Source organism: Lipophrys pholis, assembly GCF_963383615.2.
Source record: "Lipophrys pholis genome assembly, chromosome: 11".
Taxonomy (NCBI): Eukaryota; Metazoa; Chordata; class Actinopteri; order Blenniiformes; family Blenniidae; genus Lipophrys; species Lipophrys pholis.
Window position 1 is genome coordinate 368878 of NC_137631.1, and position 22512 is coordinate 391389.

General features: G+C 45.4%; 1 protein-coding gene across 3 annotated transcripts; it reads left to right on the forward strand.

Moving 5' to 3' along the window:
- Positions 1-2508: 2508 nt before the first annotated feature.
- On the forward strand, positions 2509-19056 carry chst6 (carbohydrate sulfotransferase 6). 3 transcript variants are annotated; one of them, XM_080474628.1, is made up of 2 exons: positions 2509-2728; positions 15282-19056. In XM_080474628.1, exon 2 carries the CDS (start codon positions 15302-15304, stop codon positions 16499-16501), a length of 1200 nt encoding a protein of 399 aa, XP_080330754.1. In that variant the 5' UTR covers positions 2509-2728; positions 15282-15301; the 3' UTR covers positions 16502-19056. The 3 variants fall into 3 exon arrangements, with proteins under 3 accessions (XP_080330754.1, XP_080330755.1, XP_080330756.1); XM_080474629.1 differs by having other exon boundaries at positions 2509-2707; XM_080474630.1 differs by lacking the exon at positions 2509-2728 and adding an exon at positions 8899-9032.
- The last annotated feature ends 3456 nt before the right edge of the window (positions 19057-22512 follow it).

Here is a 22512-nt window from a genome sequence, read left to right on the forward strand (position 1 = left end):
CAAACTACTCCAAAACTAGCGTCAAACTACTCCAAAACCAGTGTCAAACTACTCCAAAACCAGTGTCAAATTACACTAAAACTAGTGTCAAATTACACTAAAACTAGTGTCAAACTACTCCAAAACTAGCGTCAAACTACTCCAAAACTAGTGTCAAACTACTCCAAAACTAGCGTCAAACTACTCCAAAACTAGTGTCAAACTACTCCAAACTAGTGTCAAACTACACTGAAACTAGTGGAAGAGGAGTCTAGACCTAGTCCAAGTTTATCTAGAACAAGGGTAAAACTAGTCAAAGAACTGCTAAGAGCTTCCAAAACTAAAACGAATGTCAAACTGGCCTTGAGACCAATTTATAACTGGTTTAAAATACTCCCAAAAATAGTTTTAAAACTAGTTAAATGTGTGTAGATCAACTCCAGAACTAGTCTTTGACTAGCGCAGGAACTTATAAGAACCACACCAAATGGAGTCAGCAAAGTGTTTTCCTGAGAAAATACTGTGATAAAATTAGAAATGGCCGTATGGGTACTACCAGAGCAGTAATGTCTGCAGAGGGTCCAGAGGTAACGTCTCTGTCCTGGTCGTCTGCATCCAGCTGGCTCGCGTTGGGTTTGGGCCGCCGAGGGCAGGAGGGCAGGAGGGCAGGAGGGCAGGAGGGCAGGAGGGCAGGAGGGCAGGAGGGCAGGAGGGCAGGATGTGACTGTTAAAATCACAGGAACCAGATGCATCCTTTTTCTTTTCAAAGTGTTTTATTTGACACTGTGAATGAATCTCTGAGCGTTTCAGTGAGAGAGAGAGAGAGAGAGAGAGAGAGAGAGAGAGAGAGAGAGAGAGAGAGAGAGAAAGAGAGAGAGAGAGAAAGAGAGAGAGAGAGAGGAAGATAAACTGAGGTTTGTCTGGTCAACATGAAGAAATCCCCCATAAACAACAGAACCGTTCCTCTAACAGGACGTCCAGGTTTAACTGCTGAATGTGAAACTGAAACCAAAACTAGTCTGAAAACAGTTTCAAGCAACTGAACAACCAGTCCCCAACTTAACTCTTTAAAAACAAGTCAGAAGCCCGTCAAACTAAAATCACACGAGTACAAAACTACACAAAATCCAAAAGCGATCTCTAGATCTGGACTCCACCCATCTAGATCTAGATCTGGACTCCACCCATCTAGATCTAGATCTGGACTCCAACCATCTAGATCTAGATCTGGACTCCACCCATCTAGATCTGGATCTGGACTCCACCCATCTAGATCTGGATCTGGACTCCACCCATCTAGATCTGGACTCCACCCATGAAAAGAACCAGTGCAACTCCATAAACAGCCAAGTACCAAGTCCAAACCTCACCCTTTAAAAAAGCCAGAAACCTGGTCTAAGACCCGGCCTAAGACCCGGTCCAAACCAGGCAGGACCAAGTCCAAAGGATTCTAAACCAGAACCAGTCCAACCCAGATCCAACACAGAGCCCCCCCCCCCCCCCCCCCCCCCCGGCTGGCTCCAGGCCCGTCCACCCTGTATCACACCCAGAGTCCAAAATCTGTAGAAATCCACCCCAAACCCAGTGGAAGATTCTTTACAAGTAGTTTCAAGAATACTTTAATACTTTAAAGAATCCTTCCACAAGTAGTCAAAGACTCGTCTGAAATAACTCAAACTAGAGTCAAGGACTAGTATTAATACTGCTCTCCAATGGATTTAACGTGTTTAACCTATTTAGCATTTCACCCGTTCACACACCAACCCTGACGGCTGTTCAGCGTCTTGCTCAAGGGCATTTTGACATATGGACAAGAGGAGTTGTGAGATAAGATAAGATAAGATAAGATAAGATAAGATAAGATAAGATAAGATAAGATAAGATAAGATATCCTTTATTTATCTGACATGTGGAGAAATGTGCAGTGGTACAGCAGGATAGTACAGAGAAAGAAGTACACATAGCAGGAACTAAAAACAAAGCTGATAAAAATACAATATAATAAAAAATATGCACACGGTGCCTATAAGGGTGGACATGTCCAGAATATGGGGGTGGATGTACTACACATAGTAAATACGTTTTTATAGATTATTCTAGTTCTTACACCACCTATTGCCCAGTTGGAGTGGAGTGATATTGTCTGGTCAGACCTGCAGCTCTGTGACTGAAACACGATCTGCTCTACCAGCTGAACCAGTCAGCACCAGTTCAAAATGAGAATTAAACTAATCCAGATCAACCAGAACAAACTGACGTAGTTTCCTCCATGTGGCTGTGGGATGGGAACCTTCCTGAAACCAAAACTCCAACTGCCTTTTGACATGAGAACTCAATCTGGTGTAACACCACTATGGAACTAGTTAAAAACTACTTTAATACTCGTCCAATAGTATTTACACCACCTGGTGAGACCGAGACCCAGTCCCCCCCCCCCCCCCCGACTCCTCCCCCGCCTGCCCGCCCCGCTCCACCCTCCTCGGTCTATCTCGGAGGAGCAGCCGGGGTCCAGCCTACTGAGGAGCCACCGCCTCTGGCCACGTCTCAACGCGGCGCTTTGGAAGCAAGCGGCCGCCGGCAGGAGCGTTTCTCCTCCCGGCAGCTGGAGACCGAGCACCGGGGGACGGGGCACCGGGGGACGGAGGCTCCAGGCTCCAGGCTCCAGGCTCCAGGCTCCAGGCTCCAGGCTCCAGGCTCCAGGCTCCAGGCTCCAGGCTCCAGGCTCCAGGCTCCAGGCTCCAGGCTCCAGGTGAGTTTATTTACTAGGAAACTGGAGTGTAAATGAAGAACGGGTCTGTTCGCTTCTCATCGTTTCTATTTATTTCCTGTTTGTTGTTCATTTTATGACCCGAACCGAGCGGGAGCTTCTCCATCTGGATCCGAACTCACTAGAAATACTTTCACAACTTTTCACAACCAGACCCCCACTTTTCTTTAGTTTTCCTGACTTTGTTTGGAGCACCCCGGTAAGCCGGTCCTCTGAGCCCCGGTCTGGACAGCATGTACCCGGGGCACCGGGCTCCACAGCACCCCGGTAAGCCGGTCCTCTGAGCCCCGGTCTGGACAGCATGTACCCGGGGCACCGGGCTCCACAGCACCCCGGTAAGCCGGTCCTCTGAGCCCCGGTCTGGACAGCATGTACCCGGGGCACCGGGCTCCACAGCACCCCGGTAAGCCGGTCCTCTGAGCCCCGGTCTGGACAGCATGTACCCGGGGCACCGGGCTCCACAGCACCCCGGTAAGCCGGTCCTCTGAGCCCCGGTCTGGACAGCATGTACCCGGGGCACCACGAGCCTCTCCCTCCCCTCTCCTCACACTTTATATCCAGATTTTATACATTTGATCACCAAAGGTTCTGCCAGTGGAGCTGGTGAAGTAGGATCCTGCTGAAAGTGTCCTGATGAACTACAGGCAGGTAGTTTTTAATAAGTGTACTTTCCAAGCTGGTTAAAGGCTGTATTTTATATGTGAATATACAAGGAGGGGGAATAAAACTCAAAATTCAAGTACATTTAGGACTGGAATTACCCTAAAATATGTTTAAAAGTCCTTTAAATTCCGCCTAATATCTATATATCTTATTTCCTCTGAGTCAACATGAAGGATTATCAGAGATTCAGTCTCAAGTATTCAATAGTAATCTGAAGTCGGTCTGAAAACTCAGTTAGTGTCTTTGTTTAAAAGTACAAATGCACCGATACCAGTATCTGGTAACTTCTCAGTGGGCGATGCTACATGCTAAAGCGTTGGGGGTTCACACACCAGCGATGCTACATGCTAAAGCGTTGGGGGTTCACACACCAGCGATGCTACATGCTAAAGCGTTGGGGGTTCACACACCAGCGATGCTACATGCTAAAGCGTTGGGGGGGGGGGGGGGGGGGGGGGGTTCACACACCAGCGATGCTACATGCTGAAGCCTTGGGGGCTCACTCACCAGCGATGCTACATGCTAAAGCGTTGAGGGGGGCTCACACACCAACGATGCTACATGCTAAAGCCTTGGGGGGGCTCACACACCAGCGATGCTACATGCTAAAGCGTTGGGGGGGGGGGGCTCACACACCAGCGATGCTACATGCTAAAGCATTGGGGGCTCACACACCAGCGATGCTACATGCTGAAGCCTTGGGGGCTCACTCACCAGCGATGCTACATGCTAAAGCGTTGAGGGGGGTTCACACACCAACGATGCTACATGCTAAAGCCTTGGGGGGGCTCACACACCAGCGATGCTACATGCTAAAGCGTTGGGGGGGGGGGGCTCACACACCAGCGATGCTACATGCTAAAGCGTTGGGGGGGCTCACACACCAGCGATGCTACATGCTAAAGCGTTGGGGGGGCTCACACACCAGCGATGCTACATGCTAAAGCCTTGGGGGGGCTCACACACCAGCGATGCTACATGCTAAAGCGTTGGGGGGGCTCACACACCAGCGATGCTACATGCTAAAGCGTTGGGGGGCAGTGTGGAGGTCGATGTTACGTACTGTGCTGTGCGTACTGAAGACAGTACAGCTATTGGAGGTGTGCGTAGCGTCGACACAGGTTATGTGTAGGTGGTTCACGGTAACGCAGAGCTTTTACATATCGTTTAATGGTATTTAATAAGTACTCGTATCAGTAGTCTGTATTGCTAGTAGCTTAAAGTTAATAATCGTACTCTTGCTTTAAAAGGTAGGCCCTCCCTTTGACTCCTCCCACAATTAGGCAGCTCTGCTCTGGCACATGGCACCACAAGAGGAAGTACTTCCTCCTCTTCCCAAGATGGGCATGTGTGGGCGGAGCCAGTCCAGCTCACAGAGACACAGCAGATTCTGAATGCAGCTCCTATGATCCAATATTCAAATGAGGAAAATCAAGGAGGAGCTAGAAACTGCTGATTCACTGCTGACTCACTGCTGACTCACTGCTGACTCACTGCTGACTCACTGCTGACTCACTGCTGACTCAAAACAAACCCAGTCCACAGCGGACCTGTCCTCCTCACTGAGCCTAAACTGGTCCCTGATTCTGGCTTCAGGGACACGATTGGACACAAAAAGCCACAATAAAAGTTTTTGTATGAATTTGCTGGACGTTGCATCAACGTCTTGTCTGGAAGTGCGACTCTGCTGGGAATCAAGTCCACATGAACAGAAGTACAGAAAAGAACCTCTGAAATACTTTAACAACCATCAACAAACCAATAATTGACACCAAACAAGCATGAGCATCAGAATTAGAACTATTCCAGTCCTCAGCACCGTCATACAACGTTTCCTTTTTTGTCAGTTTGAAATTGAGCGGCCGTCTGATTTAAAGTGACGTTTAAGTCTAGCGCCCCCACACTTCAATGGTGAGGACAAGAACTGCATGCAGGCCGGCAACTTTATTAAGTGAACTAGTGAAGATTCACCCTAGTGCACAAATAAAAATAGTCACATTTTACACATGACCATGACAAAACTGAAAACAAACATAGCATAGGAAACAATGCATATTTTAGAGACCCCCCACAATTTCAGGAATCATGTTTTAAGGGGGCTCCTGTCTCACTGAGGGGGGCTGAGCCCCCCCGTGGTTCACACCCTGCTCATTCCTGTCATGCGTCCATTGAAGAGGACTGTACTTCCTGTCCAATTCTGAGTAACAGTCTGATTCCCGTCTCAAGAGCTTGAAGAGATTTAAACATCCTGAGTCCTCCAGGTACATCCACTTTATGGCAAAAGGACAAATTGTCTCTTAACGTGTCAAACTGAGACTTTATCTGTCAGTTTGAAGTGATGACCATGGAAAAGGTTTCAGTGTTCCTTAATCCATCGCACACATCAGCAGGTCGCAGTGTTAGTTAGGGCTCCAGTAAGATCCAGGAAACCTTCTGAGATCCCAGGACATCATCTGAAAGTGTCTCCACACATCGGCCCAGTCTTCCATTGGTCCAAACACTCTGTCCAGATCAATACATTTTAAAAAGTTAATATTTCATCACAAACTGGCAGCTTCGTCCCGATAAGGCTGAAACAAACGACCGGAATAAGAACTTCCTCCATATCTTTGCAGGTGAGCGATGACTGAGTGACCCTCCAGATGTTTTATTGGACCGAGTCCATCCGACCCTCTGGGCTCAACGTGTCCCCATCAGGGACGTCCAAACCACATTCCTGAGAGTGAAAGATTAGGATCCCTCTGAATAAGATCAAATCACAAAGGCTGATGACAAACAGAGTCGCCAGCCGTTCCAGAGGAATTCTTTTAGTCTGCTCTGTCAAGGATTTCCAACAAGCAGGAGTGAAGTAGAGCGTCAACCTCAGAGACACAGTTCATTCTGATAACCTTCACCTTTCCCCCATAAAGACACTTTATCATGTCTGTGTCAACCGCTCTGTGTCGACCGCTCTGTGACGACCGCTCTGTGGCGGCCGCTCTGTGCCGACCGCTCTGTGGCGGCCGCTCTGTGCCGACCGCTCTGTGGCGGCCGCTCTGTGGGACTAATGAAGGTTCATCTAATCTAAGATGGAACAAAACAGCAGAGACGCCATGCAGGACAACCGTAGAGTTACAGGCTGAAGAGTGAAAAGACTCACCTGCACTGGATTATATCACTCTGGGAGCATTAAATCTGAAATGTAAAGGAACTTTGCTTATATTGAACATTTTTTAGGCGTGAGCAGTGTCCACACTCTTCATCACAGATCATCACAGATCATCACAGATCATCACAGATTATCACAGATTATCACAGATTATCACATGGACGGTAACATCTGGGATTGAACCAGCAACCTCATTGGAGGATGACCTACCCAACCCACTGAGTCTCTGCCCCCCAAAGTGTCCAGGGAGGAAGGCACTGCTTTCAAAATCATTGCTGCACCTCTGAAGGTGGTCAAAGAGTATCTCAGTACTGCAGTACTGGGGAAAAGATGAGTGAAGTGTTTAAGAGTAACACATCAGTGGACCGAGCAGCACGAGAATCACAAGAGGCTTAAAAACCTCCTAATGATGAGGTATGGTGGAGGGAGCATCATGGTTTAGGGCTGCCTTTCTTTGATATCCACATTTTGACCAGAAGTACCAGGTTCCAGTTCCAGGTACTTTTCTTGAAGGATCTGAAGTTTCCTGAGTCTCTTGTTGTCTCCGTTTCCACCGTGGCCTCGAGTCCTGAGAATATTAATATCCCTCCCTCCCTCCCTCCCTCCCTCCCTCCCTCCCTCCCTCCCTCCCTCTTATCTGTTCCCGGGTGGTGGTGGTGTCAGTCTGAGCACCGTCACCCAGATCACATTGCACCTTTAAGAACCTTCCTGCAGGTGGAGAGCCCTCAGGAAGGTGGAGAGCCCTCAGGAAGGTGGAGAGAGCCCAGGAAGGTGGAGAGCCCCCAGGAAGGTGGAGAGCCCTCAGGAAGGTGGAGAGAGCCCCCAGGAAGGTGGAGAGCCCTCAGGAAGGTGGAGAGAGCCCCCAGGAAGGTGGAGAGCCCCCAGGAAGGTGGAGAGCCCCCAGGAAGGTGGAGAGCCCTCAGGAAGGTGGAGAGCCCCCAGGAAGGTGGAGAGCCCCCAGGAAGGTGGAGAGCCCTCAGGAAGGTGGAGAGCCCCCAGGAAGGTGGAGAGAGCCCTCAGGAAGGTGGAGAGCCCCCAGGAAGGTGGAGAGCCCCCAGGAAGGTGGAGAGCCCTCAGGAAAGTGGCACCCGACGTGGGACACAAACCCTCTACCTTGAGATGGGACACGGACCCTCTACCTTGAGACTGAGAGTCTGACGCTCTACCTTGAGATGTGACACAAACCCTCTACCTTGAGATGGGACACAAACCCTCTACCTTGAGATGGGACACGGACCCTCTACCTTGAGACTGAGAGTCTGACGCTCTACCTTGAGATGTGACACAAACCCTCTACCTTGAGATGGGACACGGACCCTCTACCTTGAGATGGGACACGGACCCTCTACCTTGAGACTGAGAGTCTGACGCTCTACCTTGAGATGTGACACAAACCCTCTACCTTGAGATGGGACACGGACCCTCTACCTTGAGACTGAGAGTCTGACGCTCTACCTTGAGATGGGACATGAACCCTCTACCTTGAGATGGGACACGGACCCTCTACCTTGAGACTGAGAGTCTGACGCTCTACCTTGAGATGTGACACAAACCCTCTACCTTGAGATGGGACACGGACCCTCTACCTTGAGACTGAGAGTCTGACGCTCTACCTTGAGATGTGACACAAACCCTCTACCTTGAGATGGGACACGGACCCTCTACCTTGAGACTGAGAGTCTGACGCTCCATGGACCTGAAGGTGACTCTAACAAGTACTTTATTACTTTATTGACAGAAGGAGTACTCTTTAACTTCCTCCTTCTATTGGCACAGAAGTCGTTCTCAACAAATCAAGCAGCCTTTCATGTCTGTAATCTCTGTAATCTCTGTAATCTCTGTAATCATTACCTCCGGATTAGTTATTCAATGAAGACATGATGTGTTCTGATTCTTTCTGTTTCACACTTTGGATTAATGCAGGAAGACTCCTTCCATAGTGACGAGGCAGTGGACCGTCCCATTGTCCTGAGAGCAGCGTTCTGTCTCAATAGCAGCTCTGGTTTCATATCCGCCTCCACCTGCAGCGCAGTGGAGAGTCTGCCTGGAGTTCTGGGGAACGAAGTGACGGAGGAAAAGCCTCCGACTGCTCGTTGTGGACGGAGGGAAAACCTGGGATTGTTTCAGGAGTTTATTTATCTTTCACAAAGTGCTCTGCAGCTGCACACCACCCTCCGACAACCCAGCACACACACACACACACACACACACACACACACACACACACACACACACACACACACACACACACACACACACACACACACACACACACACACACACACTCTCTTCTTTAGATGATGGTCACGTCTTGTGCTTTAGAACTGGTTGTTCTAAATAACAGTGCTCTTTCTCTCGCCACCAGTCCATCCCAGCTGTGACTGGACTGAGTTTTATTGGGTTGGATTCTCACGTCCCACCAGAACAGTAGAAGTTTGGTGACTTTCCTCACGACAGCCAATCACATTTAAACGAGTAAGAATCATCACTTTTCTTTCATACTTATTATTGCATCTTTTTGAATTTTCCAAAGTGTGAAGGCGACGATGAAAGTACAGATCCTCTGTCACAGTTCAGTCAATCTTCTGTTTGGATGTGGATCTCCTAATACTGATGCAATACATTTCAGTATATTTTAGTAGTTTTACACTTTTACACTTGGCTTAGAATCTGTTTTTAGGACTTTAGGACTATTGTTTTAGACGTGGTTTTATCTTGGGCCACTTTTAGAATTAGTTTTAAACTCCTTTTAGAGTTGGTTTTACACTAGTTATTAAATGAGGTTCTAGACTTGGTGTTACACCAGCTTATATCTGTTTTAGACTAGTTGTGGACCAGATTCCATGTGGGTATCCTCTAGGTCTGCAGTAGCTTTAGATTTGGGTTTATATTCCTGTTGAACTGCTTCCAAAGGGTTTTCTTTGTTGAACCCGGGACCGTCCTCATTAAGCTTCTTATTCACAGAAGAACTAGACCAGTTTCAAACGGCTCTCTCTCTCTGCTGGAGGTTCAGGTTGTGTTGGTTTTAGACCTGCATTGGACCACAGCTGTTTGAACCTGGTTTTACACTAGCTTCTGGATTAAAACTGGTTTTACACTCGTTTCTGGATTAAAACTGGTTTTACTCTAGTTTCTGGATTAAAACTGGTTTTACTCTAGTTTCTGGATTAAACCTGGTTTTACACTCGTTTCTGGATTAAAACTGGTTTTACACTCGTTTCTGGATTAAACCTGGTTTTACACTAGCTTCTGGATTAAAACTGGTTTTACACTCGTTTCTGGATTAAAACTGGTTTTACTCTAGTTTCTGGATTAAAACTGGTTTTACTCTAGTTTCTGGATTAAACCTGGTTTTACACTCGTTTCTGGATTAAAACTGGTTTTACTCTAGTTTCTGGATTAAACCTGGTTTTACACTAGTTTCTGGATTAAACCTGGTTTTACACTCGCTTCTGGATTAAACCTGGTTTTACACTCGTTTCTGGATTAAAACTGGTTTTACTCTAGTTTCTGGATTAAACCTGGTTTTACACTCGTTTCTGGATTAAAACTGGTTTTACTCTAGTTTCTGGATTAAACCTGGTTTTACACTAGTTTATGGATTAAAACTGGTTTTACACTCGTTTCTGGATTAAACCTGGTTTTACACTAGTTTCTGGATTAAAACTGGTTTTACACTCGTTTCTGGATTAAAACTGGTTTTACTCTAGTTTCTGGATTAAACCTGGTTTTACACTAGTTTCTGGATTAAAACTGGTTTTACACTAGTTTCTGGATTAAAACTGGTTTTACACTAGTTTCTGGATTAAAACTGGTTTTACACTAGTTTCTGGATTAAAACTGGTTTTACACTCGTTTCTGGATTAAAACTGGTTTTACACTCGTTTCTGGATTAAAACTGGTTTTACTCTAGTTTCTGGATTAAACCTGGTTTTACACTAGTTTCTGGATTAAAACTGGTTTTACACTCGTTTCTGGAATAAAACTGGTTTTACACTCGTTTCTGGAATAAAACTGGTTTTACACTCGTTTCTGGATTAAAACTGGTTTTACACTCGTTTCTGGATTAAAACTGGTTTTACTCTAGTTTCTGGATTAAACCTGGTTTTACACTAGTTTCTGGATTAAAACTGGTTTTACACTCGTTTCTGGAATAAAACTGGTTTTACACTAGTTTCTGGAGTAAAACTGGTTTTACACTAGTTTCTGGATTAAACCTGGTTTTACACTAGTTTCTGGATTAAAACTGGTTTTACACTCGTTTCTGGATTAAACCTGGTTTTACACTAGTTTCTGGATTAAAACTGGTTTTACACTCGTTTCTGGATTAAAACTGGTTTTACTCTAGTTTCTGGATTAAACCTGGTTTTACACTAGTTTCTGGATTAAAACTGGTTTTACACTCGTTTCTGGATTAAAACTGGTTTTACACTAGTTTCTGGATTAAAACTGGTTTTACACTCGTTTCTGGATTAAACCTGGTTTTACTCTAGTTTCTGGATTAAACCTGGTTTTACACTAGTTTCTGGATTAAAACTGGTTTTACACTCGTTTCTGGAATAAAACTGGTTTTACACTCGTTTCTGGAATAAAACTGGTTTTACACTAGTTTCTGGATTAAAACTGGTTTTACACTCGTTTCTGGATTAAAACTGGTTTTACTCTAGTTTCTGGATTAAACCTGGTTTTACACTAGTTTCTGGATTAAAACTGGTTTTACACTCGTTTCTGGAATAAAACTGGTTTTACACTCGTTTCTGGATTAAACCTGGTTTTACACTAGCTTCTGGATTAAAACTGGTTTTACACTCGTTTCTGGATTAAAACTGGTTTTACTCTAGTTTCTGGATTAAAACTGGTTTTACTCTAGTTTCTGGATTAAACCTGGTTTTACACTCGTTTCTGGATTAAAACTGGTTTTACTCTAGTTTCTGGATTAAACCTGGTTTTACACTAGTTTCTGGATTAAACCTGGTTTTACACTCGCTTCTGGATTAAACCTGGTTTTACACTCGTTTCTGGATTAAAACTGGTTTTACTCTAGTTTCTGGATTAAACCTGGTTTTACACTCGTTTCTGGATTAAAACTGGTTTTACTCTAGTTTCTGGATTAAACCTGGTTTTACACTAGTTTCTGGATTAAAACTGGTTTTACACTCGTTTCTGGATTAAACCTGGTTTTACACTCGTTTCTGGATTAAAACTGGTTTTACTCTAGTTTCTGGATTAAACCTGGTTTTACACTCGTTTCTGGATTAAAACTGGTTTTACTCTAGTTTCTGGATTAAACCTGGTTTTACACTCGTTTCTGGATTAAAACTGGTTTTGCTCTAGTTTCTGGATTAAAACTGGTTTTACACTAGCTTCTGGATTAAAACTGGTTTTACACTCGTTTCTGGATTAAAACTGGTTTTACTCTAGTTTCTGGATTAAAACTGGTTTTACACTCGTTTCTGGATTAAACCTGGTTTTACACTCGTTTCTGGATTAAAACTGGTTTTACTCTAGTTTCTGGATTAAACCTGGTTTTACACTAGTTTCTGGATTAAACCTGGTTTTACACTCGTTTCTGGATTAAAACTGGTTTTACTCTAGTTTCTGGATTAAAACTGGTTTTACTCTAGTTTCTGGATTAAACCTGGTTTTACACTCGTTTCTGGATTAAAACTGGTTTTACTCTAGTTTCTGGATTAAACCTGGTTTTACACTAGTTTCTGGATTAAAACTGGTTTTACACTCGTTTCTGGATTAAACCTGGTTTTACACTAGTTTCTGGATTAAAACTGGTTTTACACTCGTTTCTGGATTAAACCTGGTTTTACACTAGTTTCTGGATTAAACCTGGTTTTACACTCGTTTCTGGATTAAAACTGGTTTTACACTCGTTTCTGGATTAAAACTGGTTTTACACTCGTTTCTGGATTAAAACTGGTTTTACTCTAGTTTCTGGATTAAACCTGGTTTTACACTAGTTTCTGGATTAAAACTGGTTTTACACTCGTTTCTGGAATAAAACTGGTTTTACACTCGTTTCTGGATTAAAACTGGTTTTACACTAGTTTCTGGATTAAAACTGGTTTTACACTAGTTTCTGGATTAAACCTGGTTTTACACTCGCTTCTGGATTAAACCTGGTTTGACACTCGTTTCTGGATTAAAACTGGTTTGACACTAGTTTTAGACCAGGTTTTGGACTCAGGTGCATTAATGCAATGCTTTTCCAGCCAGTGAATTTCCATGCATATGACGTAGAAGAGGCCTTCCTCCACTTGGAGTCACTGGGTTTGTTCTCACTGGACCCGACGTGGCTGCATTGCAGGACCATGTGATTTATAAAGTCTCTGCTTCTGCCTGAACATGTGTCGGTTTACATCCGAACCATGTGCACATGAGGAGTCCACACCATCATAAATCCTTGGCTTCAGGCAGCTTTATGCACCATATTTGCCGTCATAGGGTTGGTCTCTTTCCATCCCCGTGCAGCAGACGGCAACATGTGAGGACAGATAGTTTAGGATCTAACGCTGTTTCAAGCTTTTCTTCATTAGGAGGAACTCCTCACCTGGAACTTGTTGGTGGGAATGTGAATGAAAACAAGACTGGTTCTAGAGCTGCTTTCTGACTCCTGTGGACTTTATTTTAGATGCTCCATCCATCCATCCATCCATCCATCCATCCATCCATCCATCCATCCATCCATCCATCCATCCATCCATCCATCATCACTAAACAATATTTTGCTCATTTGTTTAGTTACATCAAATGTAAATAAAGGTAATTATTAAAGTAGAGTCAATTGAAAATCCATTTATGATCTGAAGCTTCCCTCCTATTGAGACATGAGATCATCCACGTTAACTAGTTGAACAACTTAACTTGCTCTCTGTGGAAGTGGTTTCTCTTCTGGTGGGATCTGATCTATGTGTGTGAGCTCAAGTTGTTTATAGATTAAACGTGATAATCACTGTCTTGTTTCAGCTTGTAGAACTTTCCTTTCTTTACAAAAGTTGGATGGAATCACATTTTGTTTCTTAATTTAAGGTTTTGGATTTTGTAGGATGGCTGTTTCCAAGCTTCCTCTAAAGGTTTAGTTTAGTTTAGATGTCCTTCGATTCAATTCAGTTCAATTCAGTTTTCTTTGTAAAGCTCTAAATCACATCAACCAACATCTCAGAACCTCTTACAATGATAGAGAACAACAGAACCCAACTAAACCTTCCAGAACCTCTTACAATGATAGAGAACAACAGAACCCAACTAAACCTTCCAGAACCTCTTACAATGATAGAGAACAACAGAACCCAACTAAACCTTCCAGAACCTCTTACAATGATAGAGAACAACAGAACCCAACTAAACCTTCCAGAGCAGCAGATGGAACAAGCAACAGTGGAAACCAGGAAGAACTCCCTCTCAGGAAGAACAGTTCATAAGAAGTCCCTCTTCAGGAAGAAAGGGGGCGGAGCCTAGACTCTGGAAGGGCGGAGCCTAGACTCAGGGAGGGGGGAGCCTAGACTCTGGAAGGGCGGAGCCTAGACTCAGGGAGGGGGGGGGGCATCCGCCTTGACCGGTCTCAGTCTGGAGTTTAAGGGCCGTGCCGTTGCGGTGGGGTCCTGGTGCTGTGGGGGGGTCCCGGTGCTGTGGGGGGGTCCCGGTGCTGTGGTGGGGTCCTGGTGCTGTGGGGGGGTCCCGGTGCTGTGGGGGGGTTGGGTAGTAGGACCGTGGTAACTCCACTCTGGGAGTCTTGGGTCTGATCCCCTGGATCCTGCTCCCCTCCTGTCAGGATCTGGTGGCTCCAGTAATGTTGTTACACAGAGAGAAAGAAAGAAAGACAAGAAACAGAAGCTCCAAATGTAGAGTTCCTCCCTTTAACGGGAGAGAGGAAATCCCCTCAGCAGTCTAGGCCTAGAGCAGCTGAGGGGATTAATCTCTTCCTATCAAGAACAACGGCTTCATCACTTCGCTTCTAGTTTAAAAGATTCACTTTCTTGTTTTCATAATTGGAGCCTATTTTTTTGAGACTTCAGTCACTTTTGATCGATATTAAAAGAAAATAATTTTGTTAACTCTTGCCCTATTCACACAGGATAAGTAATCCTAGATTAGCATCACCTAGATTAGCATCACTTAGATTAGTATCACCTAGATTAGTATCACCGAGGGACCATTGGTAAGTAGTGAAGTACTCCCACGTCTGTGCTTCCTGTAGTGCATTCACACAGGATCAGCAAACTGTTTGTTTTACTGTAATTTGCTGACATTACAGCCTGGATATAATGTCACCTTCGTGCACGTCACAACAACCGCTGTTGTCACGTGGTGTGTAGTCGTCATGGCAACAGTGAACAGGTCAGAGCAGCAACGCAACTTGAGAACAATGAGCAGCGTTGTCAGGATGACGAGTCGTCAGAGCGTCAGTATTCAGCCTGTAGGATGTGCCCAGAAGATGTCTTACCACTTCGCAGATCATCCTTCTTATTATCCCTCATAACGGTAACTAAAACATTTCCATAACGGTAACTAAAACATTTCCATAACGGAAACTAAAACATTTCCATAACGGTAACTAAAACATTTCCATAACGGAAACTAAAACGTTTCCATAACGTTACCATAACGTTTGCTCTTGGTGGTCGTGTCTGTTGATGGTGCTCCTGCCTCCGTCACCACCTGCTGCAGGTCCGTCAGTCAAGCTCCTTCCTTTGTCTTTCTGCGTCTCTGCAGGAGGAACCAGATCCTCCGCCATGATGCTGCGCTGCAGAGTGAACCTCAGCACCATGATCTTCCTGGTCATCCTGCAGGGGGCGACGGTGGTGCTCTTCTGCAGCTGGTACGTCCAGCTCACCCCCTGTGGCTCCGCCCCCTCCAACGGTAAAGTTCACGTGGTACTGCTGTCGTCGTGGCGGTCGGGCTCGTCCTTCCTGGGCCAGGCGTTCAGCCAGCACCCGTCGGTGTTCTACCTGATGGAGCCGGCGTGGCACGTCTGGACGCGGCTGCAGAAGCCCGGCGCCCGCTCGCTGCGGATGGCGGTACGAGACCTGCTGCGCAGCGTCTTCCAGTGCGACCTGTCGGTGATGGAGGCCTACCTGCCGGACAACCACAACGTGTCCTCGCTATTCATGTGGAGCCACAGCAGGGCGCTGTGCTCGCCACCGGCCTGCCCGCTCACGCCGCGCAACCAGCTGAGCAACCAGACGCACTGCTTGCAGCGCTGCGACGCTCAGGGCCTGCAGGGGGCGCAGGAGGCCTGCTCCACCTACAGCCACGTGGTGCTGAAGGAGGTGCGCTTCTTCGAGCTGGAATCCCTTTACCCGCTCCTCCAGGACCCCGCCCTCGACGTCCGCATCGTCCACCTGGTCCGAGACCCGCGGGCCGTGATGCGGTCCCGAGAGGCGTCGGCCAAAGCCTTCATGCGAGACAACGCCATCCTGTTGGAGCAGCGCAGCGTCCCGGCCGCCGAGGCGCAGTACCAGGTGATGCAGGAGATCTGCCGCAGCCACGTGCGCATCAACGAGCGGGCCCTGGAGAAGCCGCCGCCGTTTCTGAAGGGGCGCTACAAAATGCTCCGCTATGAGGACCTGGCGCGAAACCCGCTGGAGGAGATCCGGGCCGTGTTCCGCTTCGTGGGTCTGGAGATGACGGTGCAGCTGGGCCAGTGGATCTACAAGGTCACACACGGGAAGGGCAAGGGCTCCAAGAAGGAGGCCTTCGACATCACCTCGCGAAACGCCGCCGACGTCTCGCAGGCGTGGCGGACGTCGCTGCCTCACGAGAAGGTGAGGCGGGTCCAGAGAGTGTGCCAGGGCGCCATGTCGCTGCTGGGCTACCGGACGGTGAGCAGCGACCAGGAGCAGAAGAGGCTGGACGTGGACCTGCTGGCGCCTCGGGAGCCGTACCAGTTCAGCTGGTTGCCCACCAAGACGCAGCGGCCCGGCCAGGACTAGCGGCTCCGCAGGAACCGCCAACGTTTCCACAGACTGACGACGCATCGTAGGAACAGAGGGAGCGCCGCCAGGAAGGCTTGAAGAGAAACAGGAACGGGTTCCACAAAGACCCACAAAGACCCACAAAGACCCACAAAGACCCACAAAGACCCAACTCACAGCAAATCAAGCACTAAGTAGAAATACTCAGTTTCCCAATATAAAGGCTGGTTTGTTCTTCTCGCAGCGCCGCGACGCTGGTTTGTTCTGCTCGCAGCGCCGCGACGCTGGTTTGTTCTTCTCGCAGCGCCGCGACGCTGGTTTGTTCTTCTCGCAGCGCCGCGACGCTGGTTTGTTCTGCTCACAGCGCCGCGACGCTGGTTTGTTCTTCTCGCAGCGCCGCGACGCTGGTTTGTTCTGCTCGCAGCGCCGCGACGCTGGTTTGTTCTTCTCGCAGCGCCGCGACGCTGGTTTGTTCTGCTCGCAGCGCCGCGACACTGGTTTGTTCTCCACTACTGAAGCAAAGGAGACAAAAATCAATTGTTCTTCACTGAGCTGATGTTCTTCAGATGTTTATGACTTTAGAATTCTTCTTAAAATGGCGCTGGAAGCTGCGACTGCTCTACTCAAAAGCACTTTTTACTCTTTAGTTCCTCTTTTCTGCTCCTCATACCTGGAGAACAGCTGCTGAATCAGCTTTGGAGCTTCTTGTTATTTTCGATCATTTTAACTAAAACATCCCGATGAAAAATAATCATCTAATTAAAACAGACTTTTTATTTTTGTAGCACCGAGTTTATCCTACGTAGAACGGAGACTAGCTCGTGAAGTTCAAACAGTTTCAGACGGCGTGTCCAGACTTTATACTACAGATAACACACGTATAACACACGTATAACACACGTATAACACACGTATAACACACGTATAACACACGTATAACACACGTATAACACGTAAAATGATTAAGTTAAGGAATATGATTAGAAATATATGCAACGGTGGTAAAAAAATAGTTTGGAAAAATGTCTGTGAATCTGAACGTGACTTCGATGTGTACGACTTGTTGCTGCAGTGGAGAGTTCCTCACAGCGCCCACATGTGGTACGGACTGGTATTACAGGACGGTACACTTGGCTAATGTTGGCAGATAATTGTCATAAAACCAAACACAGTGACTTTTCTCATATTGCGTAGTTTTCTTTGGTAAAAGTTTTTCCATTCTATTATAATAATATTATTTTATCTTTAAATAACTGATTTTGTCAACATCACAGCAACACTGTCGTCAAACCCTCTCATAGAAACAGAATTCATCTTTAATTTAGATTTATTCACATCAAATTACAAGACAATGAAAACACACTTGTGTTTTTTTAACTCCCTTCCTTGTTGTGACGAGTGCATGAAGGTACTCAGTGAAATACTTCATAGAAAAACGTAGTTTTCGACTTTAAGAAACCAAACTCAATATTTCTCAGTGTTGCCTTCTAGTTTGGTTCCACGGGGTCCAGAATGTTCTTTCCTCTCTTCATTTGAGTTTCAAGTCAAAATATAAAATAAACTTGAAGCTCAAATTTGACATTTTTATCTTAAAGCTTGATGTTGAACGTCAAGCTTTTTTAAAATTCCCTTCCAAAGACTCAGATTCAATAATCTTGTTAAACATTAGATGTTGAGTTTCAAGTGGAAATTTAACATTTGTGATTTAAAGTGACGATATCGAGTTCACAATGAAACCGTGACTTCCAGGCCAAGTTGACGACGTTTTCAAGTGAATGCGTAAAATTGACGTAGTGTTTTGGGTGTCAGTTTCCGTGGCAACGGTGCTCGGAGTCACTGAAAGCACAGATTTTTGAAAACAGAGGGAAACTTTTGTGATACGCAGCTTCTGGTCATGCTCACGACGGCCGCAGGAAGCCGTTCTGGCGCCATTGTTAATGTTTAAAGTTGTTTGGTTGTGTTACAAAACAAACAAGAGCACCCTCTAGTGGCCCAACATGAAAACGACAATGTTTCTGCTGTTTCCATGGAAACGGACATCTTTCAAAACGTTGCTGTGTGAACGTGAAACTCATCCAAAATGGAAAACGATGCGTTTCCACTTGAAATGTTGTGTTAAAGGGCCTGAAAGTGGAATTTAGATTTTACTGAAGCTTTCAAGACTTTAGGATTTCCTGCCGCCGCCGCCGCCGCCGCCGCCGCCGCTAACCTCCCCGTGTGTCGCGGCTCCTGAAGCGTTTCTCCGTGACGGGAATGAAGATGAGACTGAGCGTGAATGTGCTTCTTCTCCTTATTCATGTTTGTCCATCATTGTATGTGTTGGTTGATTTACTAAATGACTTGTAGTTGGTAGTTGGTAGTTTAACAGTGACGGAGCTTCGGAGCGTTTCGTAGTTGAATCCCGTTGATTTGTTTCTTTACGGAGAGATTAAACTACTTGTGATATTTATATCCATCTGTTCATACCAGGAACTGTGAAACTCTTTTCTTTGAATGTGGATTTAGAAACTGTGATAAAGTTGAAGTAAAAAAACTGAATTGTGTGTCTGTTTCAAAATAAAAGTCCTAGTTTTAAACTGAAAGTCCTCGAGTGTTCCGTTCTTGTTGCCACACATTAGATTTTGACATATTGTGTGCAACAGTCTGTTAATAATTAATAATGTAATAAAACCTTAAACTGAGGTCATTTAGGAGGAAGTTGACTTCATGTTAGAAACTAGTCTGGAGTCGTTTTGCTGTGAAAAGTTTAAAGTTTGAAGATGTAAATGAGCTGAACATCGATCGCTTCCTTCATTGCAAAGTGTGAAAAGGAACTTCAAGGTGTGAATGAATGTTCTATCATTTATTTATCAGAGATATCGAGTCACAGGCAGAAACTCTGAGTCTGTTTACAGAACAAAGTTGCTCAGAATCACTGAAAATGCAACTTTTTGAAAATGCTCAGCCTCAAACTGGCTTCATCTGTCCATCATTACGTCCTCGTTTTCATCGGTCACTGGTCCTGCTGGAGTGAAATGTAGTTTTTTATTTCAAATTGTTGTCGAACTCCTGCTGTTTTAGGTTTATTGTGCAGATGCGGTGCGGCGTCTGGACTGGAAGGAGTTCTGGGATCCTGGGATCAAGTCTTTGAAAGTCTTCATGTGAGTCTTTTTCATTGTCCCACTGCGAACAACAAACAGAGACTCTGCTTCTGGATTCCAGCTCCCTCACCTCCAAATACATCTTCTGTATCCCACACATTTCAAACTGTTTAAATCTGCAGAACTTCAGGATGAAAGTGATTAAAAGTGACGGAACTAAACCAAAGAGTCGATGAGGAAGATGTTTGGAGACGAAGCAGCTGAAGGAAAATGTGAAACAGGCGACAGAAGAAGAGCGACGGAGGACAAAACAGAGCCAGAGGGTTCAATCCAGCATTTCTATCAAACTTCTGCTACCAATTAAGTTTATTAAGGGTAAATTACAAACATGTTAAGATCAAACATCTAAAACTGCGTTTACAGGAGGGGGGGGGAGAAGGATGAAGAGGAGGGGAGGAGGGGGGAAGAGGAGGAGGGGGGAGGAAGAGGGGGAGGAGGAGGAAGGGAGGAAGAGGAGGGGGGGAGGAGGAGAGGGGGGAGGAGGAGAAGGGGGGGGGGAAGGGAGGAAGAGGAGGGGGGGAGGAAGAGGGAGGAGAGGGGAGGAGGAGAGGGGGGAGGAAGAGGAGGAGGGACGGGGGAGGGGGGAGGAAGAGGGAGGGGAGGAGGAGGAAGAGGATGGGGGGAGGGGGTTCTCCTTGAAAAATGTTTAAGATTGAGTTCCAGAGAGAACATCAAAAACAGGATAGTTTGTTTTATTGATTTATCCAGTCCAACTTTAGTTCTATTGCAGATTTGAACAGCCGAGGTTGATCAAAGGGCTTCACATTTATAAGTAATAATAATCTAAAAATAAAACAATGAGTATAAAACATGGTAAGAGTGAGTAAAGATCAAAGTAAACTGACTTAAAAACAGGGTAAAGACCATGCCACAGTACCACAGTACTCGATTACAGTTAAAAGCCAGTGAGAACATGCGTGTCCTGAGTGGACACTTGAAGGACTCAAGAGACGGAGTGGTTCTGATGTGGAGAGTTAACGGTTCCACAGACGGGGAGCAGCCATGGAGAAGGCTCCGTCACCTCCACCTTCCAGTCTGGATCTGGGTACAACAAGGACCATGTGGTTTGCTGAGCTCAGCGATAAACAGGAGTGTGAACATGTAGAAGATGGACCAATAAGACAGTACCAACTCATTTAATACTTTAAAAACCAATAGTAAAGTCTTCAGAACAGGAAGCCAGTGGAGGGAGGCTCAGCTGGGGTTCTCTGGTTCCTTAGACCCTGTTAGAAGTCGGGCAGCAGCATTTTGTAAGAGCTGGAGGGACGGAGGGACGGAGAGACGGAGGGACGACTGGTCAAGACCGATGTAGAGGGAGGGACCGTAGTCCAGTCTGGAAGACATGAAGACATGAAGGACTCCCTCACAGTTCTTGTGTCAGAGACGGGGCTTCACTTTGGCAGAAACCAGTTTTTAAAACAGAATTGAATTGATTAGAAATGTTACTTTAGTAAATGTTTTACTAATTATTACTAAAATCAGTCAAACGTCTTGATGTCAGGAGTCCATTGGTTCCCAGAGTCGGAAGCAGCTGTTGCTTTCAGCACCAATGGTGGTTTTAAAGCATCACAGACTAACCCCAACCCGACAGAAAGTAAAAGGGTTTAAGGTGCGGTAGTGCGACAGTAACTCAGTGTAACCTGTTAATAACGTGTTAATAACCTGTTAATAACGTGTTAATAACGTGTTAATAACGTGTTAATAACGTGTTAATAACGTGTTAATAACGTGTTAATAACGTGTTAATAACCTGTTAATAACCTGTTAATAACATTAATGAAATGAATTGATCTGGTTCCACCTTGTTAGACTGCAGCGATGGCCGAGCTGCACTACGGGACTTTTAATGTTCTGGTGGTTTGTGGTTTAGTGCAGCGGTGTCGCCACCTTGTGGTGTGTTGGATGTACTCCGGCCACAATCTGCTGATACTCTGAAGAAAACGTCTGCAGCAGCAGAATTCAGAGAATCGTTGTGTTGTCGCTGCTCATCTGAACTGACTTCACCTTCTGGTCCTGGACCCAGTCTTTTCCTGCAGGCCAGACGCTGTACTCTCCTCCAAACCACAGTACTTCCTGAGAATGAAGGAATACCTGTTGTCAGGTTTAGCAGTAACTATTAAAGCTTCAGTTCAGCAGGACACATTTCAGCTCAGGAGATTTGCTTCCCCTGATTTTGGGCCAAGATGAGTTTTATCATTTTATGTATTCACATGCTTTACTTCTGATTTGTTTCTCTATGGCTGCTCAGGGGCTCCCAACCACACTGCTCTTATAATAATAATAATAATAATAATAATAATAATAATAATAATACATCAAACTTATATTGTGCTTCTTTTTTTTTTACACTCAGACGCTTCAGTTCTCCTTCCAGCGTGTTCTTCTGATTTCATTTCAGCTTCTTTCATTTCATTCTTGATTCCCTTTCAAACAGTGTCGCACCGCATTATGGGGTAATACTGCAATATGTAATAATGGAATACACTTTCAATTTCAAGTTATGTAATAATACTGCAATATGTAATGTAATACATTTTCAACTCGTTATGTAATCTTTTCTTGTTACATATTACAACAGTTATTACAAAATGTGTGTTTCCACTTTTTGAAGGTGTAGTAATTCTGTAATAAACTTTATCCGGAGACATGGTTCTAGGTTCCATAATGAGAAAATATTAGGATCAGTTGGACCAGAATCATGTCACTCTTTGATCTCTTCATGTTCTGCCAACACAGCAACGGTAGAATCAGGACTTTACAAATCTAAAAGGTTCAACCTGGTTTAAAGTTACAAACAATACAATCAGTATTTCCACCTGCAATTTCTTGTTATTTGAAGAAATGAAGCCAGATTGTAAATGAAACCAGATTGTTATTACAAAATTCAGG